The sequence below is a fragment of the Sinohyriopsis cumingii genome, chromosome 2 (genome assembly GCF_028554795.1).
Source record: "Sinohyriopsis cumingii isolate HCF-2022 chromosome 2, ASM2855479v2, whole genome shotgun sequence".
Taxonomy (NCBI): Eukaryota; Metazoa; Mollusca; class Bivalvia; order Unionida; family Unionidae; genus Sinohyriopsis; species Sinohyriopsis cumingii.
The window spans coordinates 82445980-82468943 of NC_142962.1; the positions used below are offsets into that span (position 1 = coordinate 82445980).

General features: G+C 34.9%; 1 protein-coding gene across 2 annotated transcripts in view; it reads right to left on the minus strand.

The window, feature by feature from the left end:
* The window catches only part of LOC149805283 (melatonin receptor type 1A-like), a 116601-nt gene extending 95759 nt beyond the window's left edge, over positions 1-20842 (minus strand). For both annotated transcript variants that reach the window (XM_089949156.1, XM_089949164.1), the window contains exon 1: positions 20523-20842. Coding sequence is in view for 1 of the 2 variants with exons in the window: in XM_089949164.1 (XP_089805290.1) it covers positions 20523-20550 (28 nt within the window). In the remaining variant the exon portion in view is untranslated. The remainder of the gene's footprint in view (positions 1-20522) is intronic.
* Between the last annotated feature and the right edge of the window lie 2122 nt (positions 20843-22964).

The window sequence follows — 22964 nt, forward strand, 5'->3', positions numbered from 1 at the left end:
CAATCTAATATGAATTTCTGTTCTGGAGGAGTAACAATAACAATAACAAATTTCAAGATGGCTGCTGTGGTTGCCATATTGAATGTCAGATGGCACTGTTTTGAAAAGCAACTAGACATAATAAGTCTTGTAGTGAAAAATCCCATATGACCATCAAGAGGATAAGAGATATGGCAGTTTGTCATCATTTAAACAAAACTGAAAGGTCTTCATAACAGGATGCATTGTCAAATTTGGTGAAATTTTGTAAAATTGTTTTTGAAAAAAGCCGTTTAATTTTTTTTTTCTGTTTTTAAAAGTGGCTACCATATTCAATGGCAGATTGGCATCATGTCTACAAAATTTAAAGATTGTCATACTAAGATGCTGTAAGTGTTGGCTGAAATCTGCTGAGCAATTGTTTAGAACAGGTGATATCTTGTTTTTCTATTTTTTGTAACAGTGACCATATTTAATATGGAGCATCATACTTGGTACAAAATTAAAAGGTCTTCTTACAAATGTACTTCCTATTTTAGACATATTTTAAACTGCCTTTTAATGTGTCTTACTGATGTTAATGTAATATCAATAAATGTTTTCTGCCCTGTGAAGTACTCCAGATTCTGCTGTTATATATTTATTTCAATTTAATTGTTTGTCAGTTTAAAAATTTTTTTTATTTTTAATTACATAGTATTGTAATGTAAATGTATTCACTGGAGAGGATACCTTTTCCAGAAAATAGTTTGACCTTAACTGTTCATTTTGTAAACACCAGGTGTTGACCTAGCTCCTGACCTTGATTACAAATTAGTAGCAACCACGTAATTAAGTTCTATTTTTATTTTAAAATGATTGGTTGTTGTTGAGGTCATGATAGGAAAACATGTTTAAGATGTTATTTCTTAGAGTAAAATGATTGGTTTTCATCAGGGCCACACTGGGTGTAAGTGATCTTTAACAAGTACATAATTCAGATGAGGTTCTGGAATATGATCACATGACCCCCTTTCTGCATTTTAGAATATGATATAACCTTTGTTTTGGAGAGATATTATTAGTTGGGTTCTTACACTGGAAGTTGTATGTTGTGCTGTTTGGAGTTATTTCAAATTACTTGGATTCAAAAGGATTAATTCTTTTTTCCTAGAAAATATGTGTGCTCATGTGAAATTGTTGAACAAGGTCAGTTTTTATAAAAATTTATTCAGATTTCCAAAACCGGAGTGATTTTTCTTGTTTCTACAAGAAACTGTAGACTTCAACACAACAAATTACAGCATACGTCATCATCTTCCATCTTGGATTCTTCGTCATGACATGAACTTGAAATCATTAGAACGTTTTGTTATTAGGACTTCTAAAATTTTATTCATGGATTATTCTTGGATTATTTTTGGATTTGATTCTTAAAACCCATAAGTTCATATTTTTTAATTTTTACATAATTTTTCCAGGGAAATAAATTACTATATACTTCAAAGCTTGTTGTTTTCACTCTTTCTTGTATTACTGTTTATTCAAGCCTAAATATGTAACACTGCAAAAAATGATATGGCGTCATCACTGGTATTCTTTACTATGCACACGTTCTTTTCCTTAACTAGCAGGCAACATAATGGATTATCCCTTTACCTCATAGAGCATAGTGACAAAGTGCAGCACGCTATAAATAGAACACCTGTTACCTAGCAGACCGCATCCGCATAGGCATGCCTGTGAATTGTTAAGCAATGTAGTGGTGTTACGTTTAACAGCAGTTTTAACCATTTTACGTTTAAGGTAGACATCTATTATATATGGAAAAATTGAAGAGTAAAGTCCGGTTGTTATAGCTGTGTAATTATTTTTCACAGAAGAATATTTAATGTGCTTTAAAATCGAGAGAGAACTCATTCACCGTCATGTCAGTGAGGCCGCGTGACCGACCGTGGCTGCCATTTCCCATACTCGAAATTTACACGTTTTTCGTCTGCGTCTACATCACTAAGTCATCTGAATTTGATAATCAATAAAAACTAATTGCTGCTTACATAAATATCATAGCCTTTACCAAAGTTATTGAATCTTTCGTGGTTGAGATTCTACTCGTGAAAACTTCGTAAGTACTGAATGAAATCCTGCCTGTGAACTGTTAAGCAATTTAGTGTATGTTACGTTTAACAACAATTTTAACCATTTTACATTTTTGGTACACATATATTATATGTGGAAAAAATTATGAGTAATGTCCGATTGTTATAGCTGTGTAATTATTTTCCACAGAAGAATTTTTGTGCTTCGAAATCTTGAGAGAACTCGTTCAAGGTCATGTCAGTGAGGCCGCGTGACCAACCGTAGCTGCCATTTCCGATACTCGAAATTTACAAGGTTTTCGTGTGCGTCTATATCACTAAGTCATCTGAATTTGATAATTTATAAAAACTAATTGCTGCCTACATTAATATCAGAGTCTTTACCTAATTTATTGAATCTTTCGTGGTTGTTATTCTAATCGTGAAAACTTCGTACGTACTGAACGAAATCCGCGGCTGCCATTTTGGAGAGTGGAGATTACGACCCAGTTACTTTAAATAGCAGATATCGACCAGTGCATGAATAGCGACCACGTGATCTGACGTAATTGTCATTCGCAGAAATGAATGTAGTATGTAATAGGGGGGTTTTCCCCGAAGGTGGCGCTACGAAAACTATCTCAAAATGGCTGATGTTTACAGCAGGCGTCAAAAGGCACTTCTATGCGAATCTTGCAGAGGCGTCAAAAGGCGCTTCCATGCGAATGGAGTAGAGGCGTCCAAAGACGCTTGTATCAGGTAAAGGTGAATGTATCTGCTACATCAATAAATAAATAACTTAATTAACTATTTAACACAGCTTAGTGCTTCTGTCCAATAATCTAGATATATTTCCTACATAAGTAAGATTCTTAATGATCAATCCTTGTAACAGGAATTTATCTTTTCTCCTCAAATATCCCAGCAACCTGAATTCATTGTTTTATGCCTCAAATCTTGTACATTGGAAGGTATTGTCTCTTTTAGGAATTCATCTTCTTTTTTCTACTTTTGATCAATAATCTGTGTCCAAGTGAAGAAAAAGAAATAATTTTCTAAACTTTTAATTATATGTAAGTTTCAATCATTCAGCTAAACCAGAGCATTGGGGAATACAGACACAGCAGTCCCATTCAATAAAGACATTATGGACTTGTTGGGACACAAGTCCTCCATGCTGAAATCAATAGAAGATAATCTGCTTGAGTTATCTGGTATACTATTAACAGCTGCAATAGATTTGAACTGTGAATATCTAGACATCAAGTCTGAGAATTATTAAAATGTGTTTGCAATAGCAATGTCAATCGATACATTTCAAGGTCTCCTATGAGGGAGGTAATATTGAGTGTATTGGGGTAACAGAGGACATATATATCTAGACCAGGTGTATCCAAAAGGTCAATATTGTGTGTATTGTGGTAATAAAAACCAGGTACCAGATATACTTGCTTATGAGTCCAACTGCAAACTGCACAGACCTAGATCTGCTGTCACTTTATGTTTGTTTGGGGTAATCAGTAAAATAAAAAACAGACCAAGATCAGCAGGCACATTATTCTACAGCAGATCAGGATCTTTGTTGTTTGCAGTTTGACTCGACTTATAGGCGGATATAGATGGTACATCTAGACCATATATTCAACAGTAATCAAAGTAATACCATGTGGGGTCTTCTGCCATTGTAGGCATTATGGAAAAAGGATCCATATTAATACTGAACGACTCAAACAAAATGAATGAAAAGAAATTCATATTAAAATCCAACAATGTCCATATTGTAGGCAGTACTGAAACCCATATTAAAAGAAAGCACACTTGAAATAGAAGGATTATTAGAAGTCATCATGTAATGGTGGGAATAGTGATGTACACAGTGGTAGCAGGTGATGAATAATGGTGTTTGTTAGAGATGGGGTTAATTAAAAAAAATGTAGAGAGGACCAGGAGAGTGACAATACTGAGGCCATTTGGCTAGAATCAATGAAAACAGTAATACCAAAATAATGATTTGATCAGTTTTCTTTACAGAAGTCATTTCTCAAATAAAACTGGAAAGATAAATTTGAAAGTTGCTTTTTGGAAAAGAAATTTTTATATGAGGTGATTTGAGTGAATATTTACTTAGGGCACAAGTTCAAAGTTCAAAGCAACAGTCTTGATTTTATGGAATCCTTTTGGATAATAGTAAATTATCATATATCCCACTAGAATTCAAGCCATGTCAAAACTCTTATCGATCCAATTTTTTGCACTGATCTTGATTGTCTGAGTACCTGATATTGGCCTAAGTCATTATTTTCGAAGTGTTTCAACGTGAAAAAGGAAACTTGCTCACTATAACATTGAATATACTACTGTATATACTTGCTTATAAGTCAAGTCCAATTGTAAAGGGCATAGACCCTGATCTGCCTTCACAAAATGAACTGGCAGATTAGGGTCTTAGTTTTTCATCTGCTGATTAGTCCTAACAAGCTACAGTGACAGATTTGCCAGTACAGCTGGATCTAACTTATAAATGAATGCTATCAAATAATACACATTATTCCAAAACTTTGTTCGGAGTATATTTTTAACATGATTTAGAATTATTACAAGTGATACAATAAAGATGTTTTAATGACTGATGATGCTCTTGAAATCTGGATAAAAATATTTACAAATATACCATAAATGATCATTTATAAGTCAGGAACAATGCAAACAATATAAACCATGATCTGTTGCTTGATAAAGTACTGGTAGATCATGGTCTGCTGGTTATACTGATTAGTCCTAATAAACTGCAGAGACCCAGATATGCTGGCACATTATGCAATGGTTTATGTAGTTGGATTCAACATGTGAGTGGATATATGGTAGTTGATCAAGATATACCATTGAAGACACAATGGGTGAAGTATGGACGTCAATCAGAATGGAGTTAAGGCACTGCAAAATCAATAAAATTTAAGATGGGGTGAAAGTGAAGTAACAAAACATTAGTAAGGCAAAGAAATATGACTGCAGAAGAATAAAAGAGTGACAAGGTTCATCCAAGTAGAAATTATTTTAAAAGTTAAGAGTAACATAAAAGTGACAAAACAATTATCATTAAAACTGTTACTGACGGATGGGCATCAACGATCCAAAACAATTATATTTTTAATGACATTTTATTGGGCAAACACACTTGTCAAATTAAAGGAGTGTTCTACTTACACTATGTTATACAAAAGGCTACTGTGAAAATAAATTACCCCAAATATAGTTTCTGAAATTCCTGAAATACAGGTGTTTATTAAGTTTCCAAGTACCTCTCTGAACTTCATGTATCTAAGGCAATGTGGCTGAGTCAAAAAGGACATACATTATTAATTTCTAGTGGCAGCCGGTCCATTAATTACAGAAAGCATAACATATTTAATAAATCTTAGCATTCAAACTGGGCAGTTAAAAAAATACATGGAAATAAGTTATGGTAACTCCAATTCACAAAAATGGGCCACTCATTGATCATGGTTATACTCTGTAGTAGATGCTAGAGAATCCTTTTTATTTGATTTATTATTATCAGTATTTTTGGGCTGCTTTTACTTCTTGAAGTAAAAGCGACTAGTCTTTTATTGGATGGTCTTTCCTATCTTCATGCATGAAAGGTTGACTGAATAATAGTGTACTCAGCACACATGATGTAATAGAATGGTGTGCTCTACAATACCAGGGTAATAGTGATAACAAGTAACAAAATCTTCAAGATGGTCACTGTGATGGCTATATTGGATGTCACATAAGCACCTTCTTCATTTAGGACCAACTAGACATAATAAGAAGTTAATGTTGATATGATCATCCAGTGAGAAAAATACTTTTAAGATTGTAACTAATGGATGTCTGAGGGCACTATTTTCATTTCAGACCAACTAGATATGACACAACTTTTAGTGAAAACTCCATTTCAGTACAACAACCCATTCAGCAGGAGTAGTGTTCATAAGCTCAGTGAAGCACAAAAATGCAAGCAGTGATGTTTGACTAGACTCCAAGATCAACTGGGTCAGGTTTTCAAAACTCATAAAAACAGCAGGTATGTTGTTATTCAGATCTGCAGCATTTCCATTTAGAACCAATTCAATATTACAAGTGTTCTAGTGAAAAGCACAGGTTAATACCATCTTTCATGCCAAAGGAATAGTGATAACAAGATTTTCAAGATGACCACTATGGTGCCATTTTGGAGGTTTGATACACAATATCTTCATTCACAGCTAGCTACATATTGCTATAATACTGTTTTAGTGAAAAATCCATGTTGATAATACCATCTGTTCAGGAGAAGTACTCGTATCAAATTTTTTAGGACGGCCATCAATGCAGCCATTTTTGAGCTTAGTCAGCATCGTTTAAATATAGAAATGTGTTGTATATTGCAAGAAAGAAGTTATTTAAATACTGGTATGAACATTCACTGAGAAGTAGCTGTTACAAGATTTTAAAAAATTTGGGAGGTCTCATTATCATAGTTTTCACTTAGGCTCAGCTAAGAATTATGAGAAGTGTTTTGGTAAAAGTTGCAAGTGATATGAACATCCCTTGGAGAGAATAGTTATAACAATGTTTAAACATAGACATCAGCCCCATCGTTATCTATGACTTGATATGAAATCTTTTTATTGAAAAGCCCATGTCAACAGCTGGCATATCAATCCATTCAGAAGCAATATAGATTTTCAAGATGGCCACTGTGGTGTCCATAGTGGATGTCCAAGGACCACTGTTCTCATTTAAAAATAACTAGATCTTGGTATGAATATGTGAATATGTAAAATTTCATGGCATTCCTCTCAGTAGTTTAGCAATGACAACAAACTTGTGCAAATGGATGGATGGACAAAAAGCCAATCTTTATGCTCTTTTGGTGTATGACCATTAGAAAGATTCCTATCCACAGCTGGTGGTGATGGGTAATGATCTTGGTATAAATTTAAATTCAGAATGACTGCTCCATGAGTGGCCTAGTGGTTAGAGCATCTGCCTCAAATGTGGGAGGTGAATCCCGGCTTAGTCATACCAAAGACTTATAAAAATGGTACTAACAGTTGCCCCACTAGTAGCTCTCATTAAGAAGTTAGTGTTAGGACTGGTCAGCCTGGTGTCAGGATATTGTGACTGGGTGGGACATCATGCTACATGTCTGGGCATGACGCCCCAGTGCTAGACATCACTATGAACTGCCACACTGCAGACATCATAGCGATATGACTGAAAAATTGTTAAAGCTACATTAAAAATCCAAATCACACACACACACACAGAGTTCAGATCTGTTAAAGTAGGCTTTAAACAATATATCCTGGGGATGTAATAATCAAATACAAAAATTGAACAAAACCTAAATCATTATGTGGTAGCTACTGGTAACCAATGGCAAATTATTGTGATATGTTGCCAGTGTTGTTGGCCATCATACAATATGATAGACCTTGTCATACAAAATAATACCAAATTCAAAAACACTAATATTTGTTTGATCTAATAGTATGTTCAATGCAAAAATTAGACTTATTTTATGGGACAATATATGGAATTCCATTATAACCTAGCAACGTGGAATGAATTGCCCACTGAACTTAGACACAAAGACACAGTGATCCCATTCAAGAGGGCTCTCAAAACTCACTTATTTTGACTGCAAGAACAAACTTAAGGACCTAATAATGTTTCCTACCTGAAATATTCTCAGCATGTTTTTTATTTTTTAATGTTTTTCTAATTTCATGGTGTTTGTTTTTGTAATAATATTATCATATGTTTTTTGTCTTATAGGTGTTGTCTAATGTTGTAAAGCGCTTAGAGCTTCTAAAGATTAGGCACTATACAAAGTCCTCATTATTATTATTATTATTATTGTCATTATTATCATTATTATTATTATTATTATTATTATTATTATAACCTGTACTGGCAGAATCTCTTGTTTCTCCTCATGGGCAGTACATTAAAACTGCTTTGGTTTGAGTTTGAATCACTTTTGTCAGGTGACAGAATGAAAGAAAAATAATCAAAATGTGTATTGGTTTTCACCATTAAATATATTACTATTCAAAAACACACCAGCTAATCTGATCAGTATTGCGTCAAATGAGAGGTGATCTGATCAGTACTGCATCAAAAGAGAGTTGACAGGCAAACACAAAATTAATCTTGAATGGGTTGGGGGAACTGATCAATTAATAATCTGAAAAATAAAACATTCAATTATGAATTATGCTTGCTTAGTCCCATGACAAATAAAAGTCAAGAATCAAACCAAACTTGTAAACTGCTTTTTTAATAAGAAATTAAGTACAGCAGTCCCTCTTTATACAATCCCTCTATATGCCACTGCCCTGTTTATTATAACAGGATGGTCTTCAATCAGTTTAAATTGGTTATATTTTGTTGCAGTATTGCTACTTAATTAATTTTTCACTCAATGTCCGATTTTTCTTTTCAAGCCAATTATAGCATGGCTGTACATCATTAAACACTGTACATGCTTGCAGGACAAGTCCAACTGCAAACTGCACAGACTCAGGACAAGTCCAACTGCAAACTGAACAGACTCAGATCTGCTGTCAAATAATGCAACAGCAGATCTGGGTCAATGTTGTTTGCTGGGAGTAATAAGTAGACCCTGATCTGCTGGTACATTTTGCAATGGCAGCTCAGTGTCTATGCTGTTTGCAGTTGGATTAGACTTATAAGTGAGTATATATGGTATACATTTTTTGGGGTTCATTATTATGGCAGTCTTGCTGGAACATTCCACAGAATAATCATCTTATTCTGTGGAATGTTCCAGCAAGACTTCTCTGATAATTTGGGTTGCAAGTTATGGCTACCATGAACAATGTTGTACCAATACAACAAGGTAACTTAACAGGCTCTCAAATGTTAGGATGAAAAATGGGTTTTAACTTTTACATGCAGTGGGTAACATAATTATTTTCATAAAATTTAACTCCCAATTTTTATAGCACACTCCCTCATTATAACACCATCCACAGGAGCCTTAGATTATACTACCTTGAAGTGAGAATACCTTATAATGAAATACATGGTACAGTCCTCTCTCATTATAGCATTATCCAAAGGAGCCTTGGATTATATTACCTTATAGTGAGACAACATTATAAAAAAGTATATCATACAGTACTCCCTCATAAAATTATCCACAGCAGCCATAGAGTATACCTTATGGTGAGGCTGCCTAATACATATAATTACCAAATTATGAAATGGAATCCATGACCATACCATCCTTAAAACAAAGCATATTATAATGAGGGGACATATAGTGAGAGAATGTTGATTAAGTTGATTCTGATACACAAAGAACTGTTACTAAGTATGAAACCACTGTATGCATCTAACAAACGATGAATTCCTTGTGGATTTATCAATGTGGGTTGTTTAATGTTTTCATTTGTTTTATAAGTCAATAAAGCAACTTTGAATATGAAAAAGTCGAACTCTCCACTCCCTGCCAAACAACTAAAGAAACTGATAATAAACTATCTCAATTCAAATTGCCAATTACTTTATAGGTTTAATTCAGCCATTGTAAAAATGCTCATTTTATGTTTTTTTAATATCCGCTGAAAAAAATAACTTCAGTTTGTGTGGAAGGTGCCATAGTTGGTGGTCCAATAAACTGATGAGTAATTCCATTGGTGTCTCAGGAATCAAACCAGCTTCCTCTGGCAAGGAAGCAACTCATCAAGAAAACAGAAATCAAGACAAGGGAAGAAGTATAACAAAACTAAATTTTAAACAGCCTTATCCACAAGCTGATTTCAAGTTTTTATTTTTAAGGGTTCAAAACTTCAGAGCAATGTCCAAAAGACCTAATCTGTAAAGCTTATCTGGTTAAAATAACAAAAGTGGACTCCTTATAGATTTGACCTGGAATACATGAACTATTGCAAATATTAACAGCACCTAAATTATGCACTGAAAGTTCTATAAAAAAAGGCATTCAGAAGACCAAATAAATGTATCCATTATGGGCAGGTGCATCTTTATACATGGATACAAATGATATGATGTTAAAGAAAAGGGAACCATAAACACTGTCCTTTATGGCAAGGTCTGTGGTATAGCAGGTTCCACTATACATAAATTCAGAATGCTTACATAAGAGCATAATAGCCAAGAATTCAAATGTGATGGCCAACTGTTCCTGTAGGCTTCCTAAAAATACTTGTACAAACTCTAAAGATGGGTGCCAATATTGTTCCATAACAATTCTAACATGATGATGGCTTCTTCAGGTTTTTGTCACTCCTACAGAGGCATCAAAATTATGTCTTTGTTGTGCTTGTAAAGCATAGGTGTAACCCAGAGATCACTTTTCCAACTGTGTCATCATTGTTACTGGTTTAGGCATCTAAGTGTTTGCACTGAACTCAAATTTTTTTATGAACAGTCATGATACCTGCCAGGTAACTCATTAAGGGTGCTGCTCATCACAGGCAAAAAGCAGGTCACAGCAATCAGTGTTTGACACTCCAGTGATTATGCACTTTTTGCATTTAGCTCAATTTATCTTATGCTTTTTCACATGAATTTAATATGATTCTGATAGATAAATGACCTAAAATAATATTTCTCACCATTGGCAATAGAAGGTCATAGTGACCTTTTTACTGGCCCTGGTGATTTTGCAAGATTTGTGGATTATGCTGTGGCAGAGCAGGTGAGATACAGCATTCCACAGAATTTTAGTTGTTTTTGGGAGCTTCTTGGAGGACATGGGATAATTTTCTAAAATGAGTTTTGCTGCTATAGCTAACCCATAGCCTCAGACCCAATGCCCTTGCCTCAAAAGTAGCTTTCTAATGAAGTAACACCTTACATCTGAAACTGAATGTGTACAGTGCAGGTCCAGTTATGGCATAAATATGAGTGTGTACAGTGCAGGGCCAGTTATGGCATAAATCTGAATGTGTACAGTGCAGGGCTAGTTATGGCATAAATCTGAGTGTGTACAGTGCAGGGCCAGTTATGGCATAAATTTGCACTGGAAGAGAGAGCCAGCTAGAAAGTTAGTGGTATTGTTTAAGAGCTGCCTTGAAGCTCTCCACTGATTGCATGTACACAGCACTGTCACTCAGATGATTCCAGTCCACAATTGTTTTTACAAAGAAAGAATTTCTAAACTGTTCTGTTCTACACTGCTCAACTACAAAATGTTTTAGAGCTTTATAAGGATTTTCAGGATGGCTATCAAGGCAGCCATTTTGGAGCTTAGGTAGGCATACTTTTAATCTAGGAATAACTACACTTTGCAAAAAAGAAGTCTTTTGTTGTTGATTTCTTATTATTTTTTAAAAAGTTAGTATTGTTATCCTATTAGGAGACTATTGCAAGATTTTTAAAATTTTGGGAGGTCACATACCAGCATAATTTTCCTTTAGTACCAAATACATACATTGAGAGGAATTTTAATGACAGCTTCATAATTATACCACATCGGATCCATTCAATAGAAATAGTGATACAATGTTTTCAAGATGGGTACCATTAATCAGCACCATTTTTATTTAGAACCAAGTAGACGTCATAAGAGGTCTTTCAGTGAAAACCCTATATCAATATGATCATTGATACCATTTTCATTGAGACCAATTAGACATAATAAATCTTTCACTGAAAACTGTATGTCGATATGATCATTGATAACATATTTTCATTAGGATCAACTAGACATTGTAAGTCTTTCAGTAAAAACCATATATTGATATGGTCATTAGTACTGTTTTCATTAGGACCAACTAGACATCATAAGTCTTCCAGTGAAAACCACATGTCAATATGATTATTGTTACCATTTTCATTAGGATCAAATAGACATCTCAAGATGACTTTTATTGAAAACCCCATATTCAAGAGGAGAAATGATAATATATTCAAGATGGCCACTTTTGTGGCCATATTGGCAGTCTGTGTTGAACAATTTTCATTTAGAACCAACTAGACCATGGAATAAATGTGTGTGTAAAGTTTCATGGCAATCCATCAAATAGTTTAGGAGGATTGGCAATAAATAATTTGTGCTAATGGATGGACATACATTACATGGCATCCCCTTAAGCTCTTCTGGTCTCCCACAAGTAGAGCTCAAAACCTGAATGAATAACATAAAATTGTATGGCATTTTAAACATTCTTGACTGCCACCATAAAACCAGCATTCTACATCAGAAATTATCTTTAGTTGTGAAAATCTATTTTTATCTATTGTAAAAAAACATTTTAAAAATAAATTATAATATAATTTTCTCATCTGTAAATTATAAGACATGGTCAGTATAGCCATTTTATATTGGGGAGAGAGGAAGGTAGAGGGAGAAAGCATTATTTGTAAAATTACATAAAACATCCTCCAATTATTTACGCACACATTATATAAACTTTTGACACAGCTGTTAAGCTACTAAACTGCTTAAATTAGAATTCCAAGAGACAATAAAACAAGTTCTTATTTTACTTACTATACTACATCTGGTGTTTATGTCATCTCTGTACAAACTGAAACATGTATGTGAAACAGAACACAATTCAAGTGACCAGGTCTTTGAAAATTCTCAGTTGATATAATAAATAGCTGCCTTGGTTTATAAGACACTATAAATAAAAACTTTATTACATGTCATAGATTGAGAATCCATGTTTGTATACTTTATGCAGGAACTAAAAGGATACATACTATCTGAAAAGAAAATGGTATTTTGATACATAATTAGAGTAAAATTTTACTAAGTGGCACATAAATGCACAAGAACAGTGGAGTGGAACAATTTTCTTTCCAATTTTAAGCAATTATGCCCAATTTTAGGAGCCACTGACCAATGCATGAATTAGACCATGTACATTACTATAGGCTCAGCCTGATAAATGTATCATCAAGTAAAGAGTGGGCTTACTGTCGGACTAATGCAGTCTTACCAGCTAATTGTCAATTATTTTTAATTTAATTAAGTTTTAGCTTAAACATTATTTTTTATATGGACAAAAAAATTGAAGCTTACGCTGTAACAAAAAGCTGATGGGGTCACTGCATAGATGTGATCAGTTAAAAAATGATTGGTTGGAGTCATAATGGCCTTGTATATAATATATATATATATGACCTGAGTCTGCAGAGAAAGCAAGGCTGTAGTTTCACAAAACTGTTCAAAACATTCACAATCAAACTGACATTGCTCATCAACACTTGCGATAAGCAGTGTACTTAAGAAGAAAAAAATTCCAGTCATGCAAAACAATTTTAATTTAAATATTTAGTCTAAAGCTGTTAGTGTATTATTCATGCAAGAAGAAAAGTCCATATTCTATGATGGAATGTTTGATCAATATAACCTATTTCAGCTCAATTTTCAGGTGTTACATTCACAACTGAAATGATAGTACATTGTACTTGATCCAAGTCTGAGAACACTCAAATTGAGTCAAATAATCAAATACATCCTGAACTAGACTTAGTCACTATTCACTATGCTGTCAATCAAAACATTCTTGGTCTTTTCCATCAAGTTGATAATGAAATTTCAGATGTAATTTGTTGCCATTGAGAACTGAACTACATTTGCTGACATGGAAAAATATGGCAGTGAAATGAGTCAAAGTCACATTTGAATCAATCACAGCCTTTGCTGCTATAACATGTGCTGCACTCCTCTAAAAGTTAATCACAAAATACACAAATTGATGTGCATTCCTACAACTACTTCTGAGGTTATTTCACCACCTGACAGAAAAATCCAAGTGATGAGGCATTCAAAAGGCATGGTTAACATCTTGATGATTGGCATTCAGCTTGGTAGTATAAGATAGTGTTGTGCAGTTTCACAAAATACTCCATCAAATTAAACAAAAACACAGCCGTTTCCAAATCGGAAACCAAATACCCAATTTATTACATTCTTATACAGAGCTTTGGTACACTATATTGATGATACTTCTTATGTATATTTAATTTGTATGTGTGTGATGTCTTTTCTCCATGATATACATTATCCATATCTATATTATGTGACTGACTTTTATCAGTAATCAGATTAAGGGCCTTCCTGACTAGTGGCATTTATTTTGTAAACAACATAATACATAACTAATACTTTTGTAGATTATAGATTAAACATTCAGATCATTTTTAGTGGAGGCAAACATGTTTACTTGTATCTGAGCTTAAGACATTAGTTTTTCACTTGGAAATTCCTGATCTTGTTGACAACTTAGAATATTATAGAAATCAAGATTACCATCATCATTGTTCTGTTATTGTTTTGTAGATTTTTATATTCATTTTATTTACTTCAAATTACTCATTCTTACCTAAACAACCGAAGTCAAACCAGCCTTATTGTTGCATTCAGTTTTCAATTTTGGAGGATTTATTTATTTAAATTATTCACTTGAAATACAAAGTGTTCATTAATACTTCTTGGATTAAATCAACCCACCCATAAACATGGTCACATTTTAGACTGGATTCTTCATAGACCTGATGATAACATTCTACGGTCCTCCCTGGTATCCCATGAACTTGCATCCAACCACCTCTGCATTATATGCCATCTTGACGTATCAGTCCCTAACCCTCCACCTTTATCTGCTACTAAGAGAAACCTCCATATGATAAATAGAACCAAACTAATGCATGACATCCAAGCAAAGCCTAACAACTTGCTTACCTCCTACCGCAGAACAACTCGATAACTGCCTGCGTTCATTGCTCGACAAACATGCCCCAGCTACCAAGTGCAGGGTATCAATTCAAAAGTGTTCTTCATGGTATAGCAGTGTTAGGGACCAGCTTCGCACTGCTAAAAGAGACTGCCGTAAAGCTGAGGGGCTTTGACTTTCCACCAGACTCACTATTCATAAGCAAATCTATGAAGCCGCTAAGAAGAATGTCACAAATAAAGTCCATGCAGTGAAATCAACCCACTACAGTACTAAGATCATGGAAAGTTCCAGCTGCAAAGAGCTCTCTGAGATTACTAATAAGCTAATGTCAAGGAACAAATCTACACCACTTCCAACTACCTTCTCTCCAGTCGACCTTCCAGACATGTTTGTAAATTTCTTTAATGACAAAGTACAAACCATTAGAGATAAGCTTGACACCACAATTTCAATTGACTCATCGTCACCATACAGTTGGGATACAGAATCTGAGTGGCAACCATTAGGAGCATTTGAACCTGTCTCTATGGATTTCGTATGTACAATCCTGATGAAGAGTGCACCAGAGTCATGTGAACTTGATTCAATTCCAACATCACTGCTGCTTGAGTGCTTAGATCCAGTATTGCCTTCACTAACCGATGTTACACTGGACAACAAATTTTTACAAAAGTCATGTTACTGAAATAAAATTAGTCAATTCTTATCAATTTTTATGTGCTGAACACGAATATGACAGTCAAATTGCAAAATTGGCTCTAGTTTTTTTGTAATCTGCAAGAAATTAATGTTTACATAACGAAATGCATTCCAATAGTAAAAGGTCAACTGTAATAGCCTACCTATAAAAAATCAAGTCATTGACTACATCTTAGATTTCTTCGCCTGTCTCTTGTACAGCTGTTCGGGAGCATCTCTGAGGAGTGTCCAGCAGTAGTCAGCCAGCTTTGTAGTGGACCATTTTCCCTGGTATCTTTGTTCCATTGTTGCGATATCTTGATGAAAACGTTCGCCGTGTTCATCACTAACAATACCACAGTTGCTAGGAAAGAAATCCAAATGGGAATGAAGGAAGTGAATCTTTAGAGACATATTGCAGCCAAGTTTCTTATACTTCATCAACATGTCTTCTACTAGTTCCTTATAGTTTTCTGCCCTAACATTTCCGAGGAAGTTTGTAGAAACTAGGCGAAAAGCATTCCATGCTTGTTTCGCGTCACCTTCCAGCAAGTTGTTGAACCGGTCATCTTTGAAAAGCTCTCGAATCTGAGGACCCACAAAAACTCCCTCTTTAATCTTTGCTTCGCTGAGTCGAGGGAATTTTTCATGCAGGTATCGGAATGCTGGCAAAGTACGGTCAATGGCTTTCACGAAGTTCTTCATCAAACCTAGTTTGATGTGAAGGGGTGGTAGCAAGATTTTCTGAGCCTCAACCAGAGCTGGGTGTTGGATATTCTTCTCTCCAATGGCTACATTCTGCCTGTGAGTCCATTCCTTCCTCATGTAGTGCATTTCCCTTGCTCGGCTATCCCACTCGCATAAGAAACACATGTATTTTGTATATCCTTGCTGCAGTCCCATTAAAAGGGCAACTACCTTCAAATCACCACAGAGGTGCCAGCTGTACTTGTTATACTCAATGGAATTCAGTAGCTGCCTTAAGTTATCGTATGTCTCTTTCATGTGGACAGCATACGCTACTGGAATAGATGGAAGAATGTTTCCATTGTGCAAAAGCACAGCCTTGAGACTCAGTTTCGAAGAGTCCACAAATAGTCTCCATTCTTGTGGGTCATGAGTGATTTTTAAAGCATTCATGAGGCCCTCAATATCGGAACAGAATATCAGATTACTTTCCTTTCTGAAGAAAGGCTCCAATTGCTGGTGGCGCTTTCGATATGCAGTAATTGTGACATCTTCTTCTAGAAGATTCCATTGTTGGAGTCTTGATCCTAGCAATTCTGCCTTGTTCTTTGATAAGTCCAAATCACGAATCAGGTCATTTAGTTCTTCCTGTGTTATTCTGTCTGGGGTTGATGATGCACCACAGTGAAAATCTGGATCACTGCATGCTGATGGACCAGGAGAAGAACAGGTCGACTCACCTTTGTCTTCGTCAGATGAATCAAGAGAATATTCTGCTGGAGGTTCTGGAATAGGAAGTCCCTCACCATGTGGAACTGGTCTCAATGCAGACGGAATGTTTGGGTAGACTATTCTCGACTTCTTTCGCTTCGTTATTCCGCCGGAAAGAGGAGGAACCAAGCAGAAGTAACAGTCATTTAGGTGGTTGCTTGGCTCTCTCCACACCATTGGGACTGCAAACGGCATTGATGACCTTTTGCAATTCAACCACTGTGAAAGCTGTGTTGTACATGTAGCACAGCATATATGCGGAGCCCAAGGCTTGTCTTGGTCACCAACCTTGCATCCGAAGTAAAGATGATATGCCTTCTTCACTTGAGAATTGATACTTTTCTTCTGGTTGGCAAATGTCACTTCCCCACAAATATAGCAAAAATTGTCCGCGGTATTAACACACTTTCGAGGCATTACTGTTCTTTATTGTACGTAAATGGATAAAATAATAAGTTTTATGTAACAGTAGCTTGAACTGTCTCGCACAACGTCTAAAATATTTTAAATGCTGAACCTATCTGATTGGGCTTTATATAGTACACTGCTTACGTCAGCTTCAGCAGCCGCCTGGCATTAGTATAATAGGCCTACACATGTATAGTACACTGCTGACGTCAACTTACTTCAGCAGCCGCATGGCATTAGTATTGCATTGCATCAGAAAATGATGCAATCAACTGTGGATGATGTGAGCATGATGGTATTATGCAATGTTACATCATTATTCCGGATGTTGCTGCAGTCCTACTGGAGAAATTTACACAGTGAAACATAGAAAATGAGGTATATGAATATCTTCAAAACGAGAGCCAATACAAATTTTTCACGGTTATATTCGTGTTCGGCACACCAAAATACTACAGATTAGGGCCTTTTCAAGTCAGTAATGATTTCACTGTTGACCAGTGTTATTAATACCTCTCTCTCATCCGGGAAATTCCATCATTTTTCAAAACTGCCATTGTAAAGCCTCTGCTGAAGAAACCAACACTAGACCATAACGATTTAAAGAACTACCACCCAGTTTTCTAATCTCCCATTCATATAAAAAAATCTTAGAAAAGGTTGTTCTATCCCAGCTTGTATCTCATCTAAATTTAAACAGTCTTTTTAGCAATGTACAATCTGCATATCACCCTTACAGTACTGAAACTACTCTTCTAAAAGTAGTTGATGACATTCTCTCTGCATTGGATAGTGGAAAGATTACAGTCCTCACCCTCCTTGATTTGTCTGCAGCATTTGACACAATAGACCATGATATATTACTTCACCATCTCCAGCATGTATTTGGCATTCATGATACAGCCTTACTGTGGTTCAAGTCCTACTTGGTCAACAGGACACAAATTGTGTCTGCAAATGGAACACACTCCAGCCCAGTTAATCTATGTTGTGGTGTTCCACAGGGGTCTGTGGTCTGTTGTTGGACCTGTTCACTTCATTCTATACACTGAGCCACTCTCAAGTGTCATAGATCATCTCCAGTGTCTCACCAATTGTACGCTGATGACACCCAAATATACAAATCTAGCCACCCAACTGAAGTTGATGCTACCATCCAAGGTGTAGAGATGTGCATTTCTGATGTGAAATCATGGATGACATGTAACAAGCTGCAGATGAATGATGATAAAACTGAGGCCATTCTGATCACAACACAAAGACTTTCTCATTCACATCCTTTACCTCAAACAATAAATATCAGCAACTCCAACATTAAATTCACACAATCAGTATGAAACCTAGGTGTTACTCTGGTTAGTACTCTCACATTGCACCAACATGTCATGAACATATGCAAGGCTGCATATCTTGAGCTGAGACGCATCAGCTCAGTTCGCAAATGAAGCTGATGCCACTAAAACACTTGTGTGTTCATTAGTACTTCAAGACTGGACTATTGTAACTAAATTCTGTCTGGTTCATCTCAATATCTACTCCAGAAACTTCAAAAAGTTCAAAACACAGCTGCTCAGATCATACTTAGAGTACCACGATCAGAGCACCACTGGAATTCAGTAGGAACTCTATATATTTGTACTTGTGATAGACCTTTTGTGACTATTTGGGATTTAATTCACAATACTATAAGACATTTTTATATTTTCACTTTGTATTCAAGGAAATTTTTTTGTTGAATTTAACAAAACGTGTTGGCTTTTGCTCTTTTCTGTTAATAAGTTTAAGGCCATAGAGTCATAATATACTTCAGACAATATCAGGATTTCTGTAAGAGGTAAATAAGGTGGAAAGTATGCAAATCTTCCTTCAGTTTGGAAATGTAACATGTAAAAACCATTTTAACTTAAAGACCTAATAATGTTTCTACCTTAAATATTTTCAGCATGTTTTTTATGTTATCTAATTTCATGGTGTTTGTTTTTTGCAATCATATCATTATGTATGTTTTTCATGTTATAGGTGCTATCTATTGTTGCAAAGTGCTTAGAGCTTCTAAAGATTAGGCACTATACAAAGTCCTCATTATTATTATTATTTAATACTGAAAAAAAGTTGATGAGTTTCACACATGTGAGGGAAATCCTCAAGCCTATCCTCTTTGATAAAGCAAGGCTCTTATCAGGTAGATTTAATATAGTATGGCTGTATTTTCAGCTATATCTGAAATAACAGCAATTCTTGTAAGTCTTCTCTTCTCACATAAAAGACAAAACATTTCAGATGAGATTTTCTCATTAAAGCATGGAATAAAATTTTTCCAAACTCAAAACAGTAATATGCTTAGAACTTAAATAATACATCATTATACCTTCTAGAAAGGTTAGTTTTTATTTATAAAACTTGGGCAAACACTGAGCTCTCTGCATTAATTGTTTTCTGAAATTCAGTCTTTGGTTCTAAACTCTCAGTTCAAAAACAGTCTCAAGTTTTGTATAGATTGGACTTCCATTTCAACATCTAACAGTTAGTCCTGAAATTCTTTCTGTGAGAAATCTGTTATGTTCATTTAAAACACTTATGCCCATCTTAAAGAAAAAGCTGAATTCATAATTACAGTCACCCAGGCCAATTAATGTTATCCATATTCACTTATAAGTCCAGTCCAAAGTAAACTTTTCAGACTCTGATCTGCTGTCATAAAATGCATTGGCAGATCTGGGTCTATGTATCTTGTTAGGAGTAATCAGCAGAATAAACAAAATAGACCATGATTTACTGGTGCATTATGCAATGGCTGATGAAGGTCTGTGTTGTTTGCAGTTGGACTCAACTAACACACAAGTATTTATGGTACTTAAAAATGTCTTCAGTAACACAGGCAAACTTGACAGGCATTGGAAACTTACAAAGCTTCCTTTGCAGTCTATCACTCTATTGGCAATATGTTTTTACATTTTCTACTGGTAAATAAAATGAATACATTTATAATATAATTCATAAATATGCAAATAATTTTATAAAAATATTATCTTCATGCAGTGTTATTATATCTAGATCATTTCCTTAAATCCTAAATCCACATAACATTGGCATATATACTGATTGAGTAGAAATAAATCTCAAATAAAAAGAAATTCAACTCTTTGTCTTTTAAGTAATCTCCCAAAATAAAAAAGAATAGAAAAAAGTAAACTTTCATGAATAAAATTTGACTTTCAGAACTTACTTGGACTCAAGATAGTGAATTTATCCATGTATCATGTACATGTCAAATCTGCTGATGAGGAACTTCTCAGTCGATCTGAACACTCCAATGGAAGAATGGTGCAGAGAACAATTTTCACACCAAGTAGCAGTGACAGTGTATTACATACTACAGTGATGGTTAAACTGAAGTGGAGGAATCAATAGGAACAGATGGCTGTAGAGACTGAAGTTTCAAGCTGGTTGAATAGAGGAGCTTGGTTCAGCCTGCTTTAGTTTAGTGAGAGACACCAGTGGAGTAGAGTGATGGATATGTTAATTAATTAATACAGCCTCATAATCCAGAAGCTAAGCAACTTCCTCTTGAATCCATTCACATACAGCAAAAATAGTCAAATATTGGGTTAAATATATCAAGAGTATAAAAGTTCATTACAACAAAAAAGTTATATCTTTTCTACCTGTAAATAGAGTGATAAATATCAAATCAGGTGATGAAAACATGTAGTGATTTCAAACCGTTTTCTTGTAAACAAAATTCTAACTTATTATGGCATCCACATACCCATTTATCCAGCAATCTACCCAAATTCCCACCCACTACCCATCAATCCATCTTCTACCATAAGAAATTTGGTTTCTCCTTCCCAGTCATGCAGTTTGGGAATTTCTGTGTAACTCAGGTAAACTTACAAAATTTCTATCATACAAATTCTTGACTCAAAAGAAAGTAATTAAAAAAAATACTACCTGTACCAATATTTAAATCAAAAATCCATAATTATAAAAAATATTTAAAGAAAATAATTGCTGATATAAATAAAAAGCTATTTTTTTCCCTTTCTTTTTTCACAACTCAAAAGTCTATGAGCTTTAAAGATCTGGGATTGCATTAGTCATGTTAATATTATTAAGAAATATCCTGAAAAAATACATTTAAAAGACAATTTGTCAGTAGTCATTTTTCAAACAGGTATTGTCAGCAAAAATAAAACTACAACTCTGAACTTTCCCAAGAGAAACCATCTGAATTATTTGTGATCCCAAGTTTTAATTGCTCAGTTGCCATATATGGTTACCATAAATATTTGCTAATAACTGAGTCCAACTGCAAGCTGCATACACCCATATCTATGTTTCTGCAGTTTGCTAGGAGTAATGAGTAGAACAAACAACACAGACCCTGATTGACTGGTGCATCATGCAATGGTAGATCAGAGTTTTTATAATAATGGGTCATGTTTGTTTTTTTCTTAACTATTATTTATCCAATGAAGTGTTCTAGCAGATTAACTGTCTTAATAAGTAAGGTGTGGAGAGTTCTACTAATATAGGAATCATGGAGCTTTACTCAATGGATGTTTTAAATATCTGAAAATTCCCATCCATTGCATGAAGCTGTGCAATTTTTATCATATTTCTTATTATTTGTCAGAAATATATATTTTTAACAATTATATTTTTTATTAAGCAATCATCTTTTTTTAAGCTTCCCTGAAAATGTTGGTGTGGTGACTTTTGTAAATCATTACCATCATCAAAAACCTCATTTTTACGCAGAAAAACTTGTTATCAAATCTCATTGGTACAACAAACAATACACTTTATATCAAAGTTGTTCAACATATTAAGGTCTATGGCTCATGAGACTCTTGGCATTGATACTATGACCAGTACGGTCTATGGATAATAAGACCCTCTGCATTGATACAATAGTCTATGGCCAATAAGACCCTCAACATTGATACAATAGTCTATGGCCAATACTACCCTCTGCATTGATATAATGGTCTATGACCAGTAAGACCCTCTGCATAGATACAATGGCCTATGGATAATGAAACCATCTGCAATGATATTATGGTCTATGACCAATAAGACCCTCTGCATTAATACAATGGTCTGTGACCAATAGGACCGTCAGCATTGATACAATGGTCTATGGATAATAAGACCATCTGCAATGATAATATGGTCTAAGACCAATAAGACCCTCTGCATTGATACAGTGGTATATGGTCAATAAGACCCTCAGCATTGATACAATAATCTATGGCCAATACTACCCTCTGCATTGATACAATGGTCTATGACCAATAAGATCTACTACATTGATACAGTGGTCTATGGATAATATGACCCTCAGCATTGATACAATGGTCTATGACCAATAAGACCCTCTGCATTGATACAATGGTCTATGACCAATAAGACCCTCTGCATTGATACAATGGTCTATGGATAATAAGACCATCTGCAATGATATTATGGTCTATGACCAATAAGACCCTCTGCATTGATACAATTGTCTATGACCAATAGGACCCTCAACATTGATACAATGGTCTATGGATAATAAGACCATCTGCAATGATACTATGGTCTAAGACCAATACTACCCTCTGCATTGAAACAATGGTATATGGCCAATAAGACCTTCAGCATTGATACAATAATCTATGGC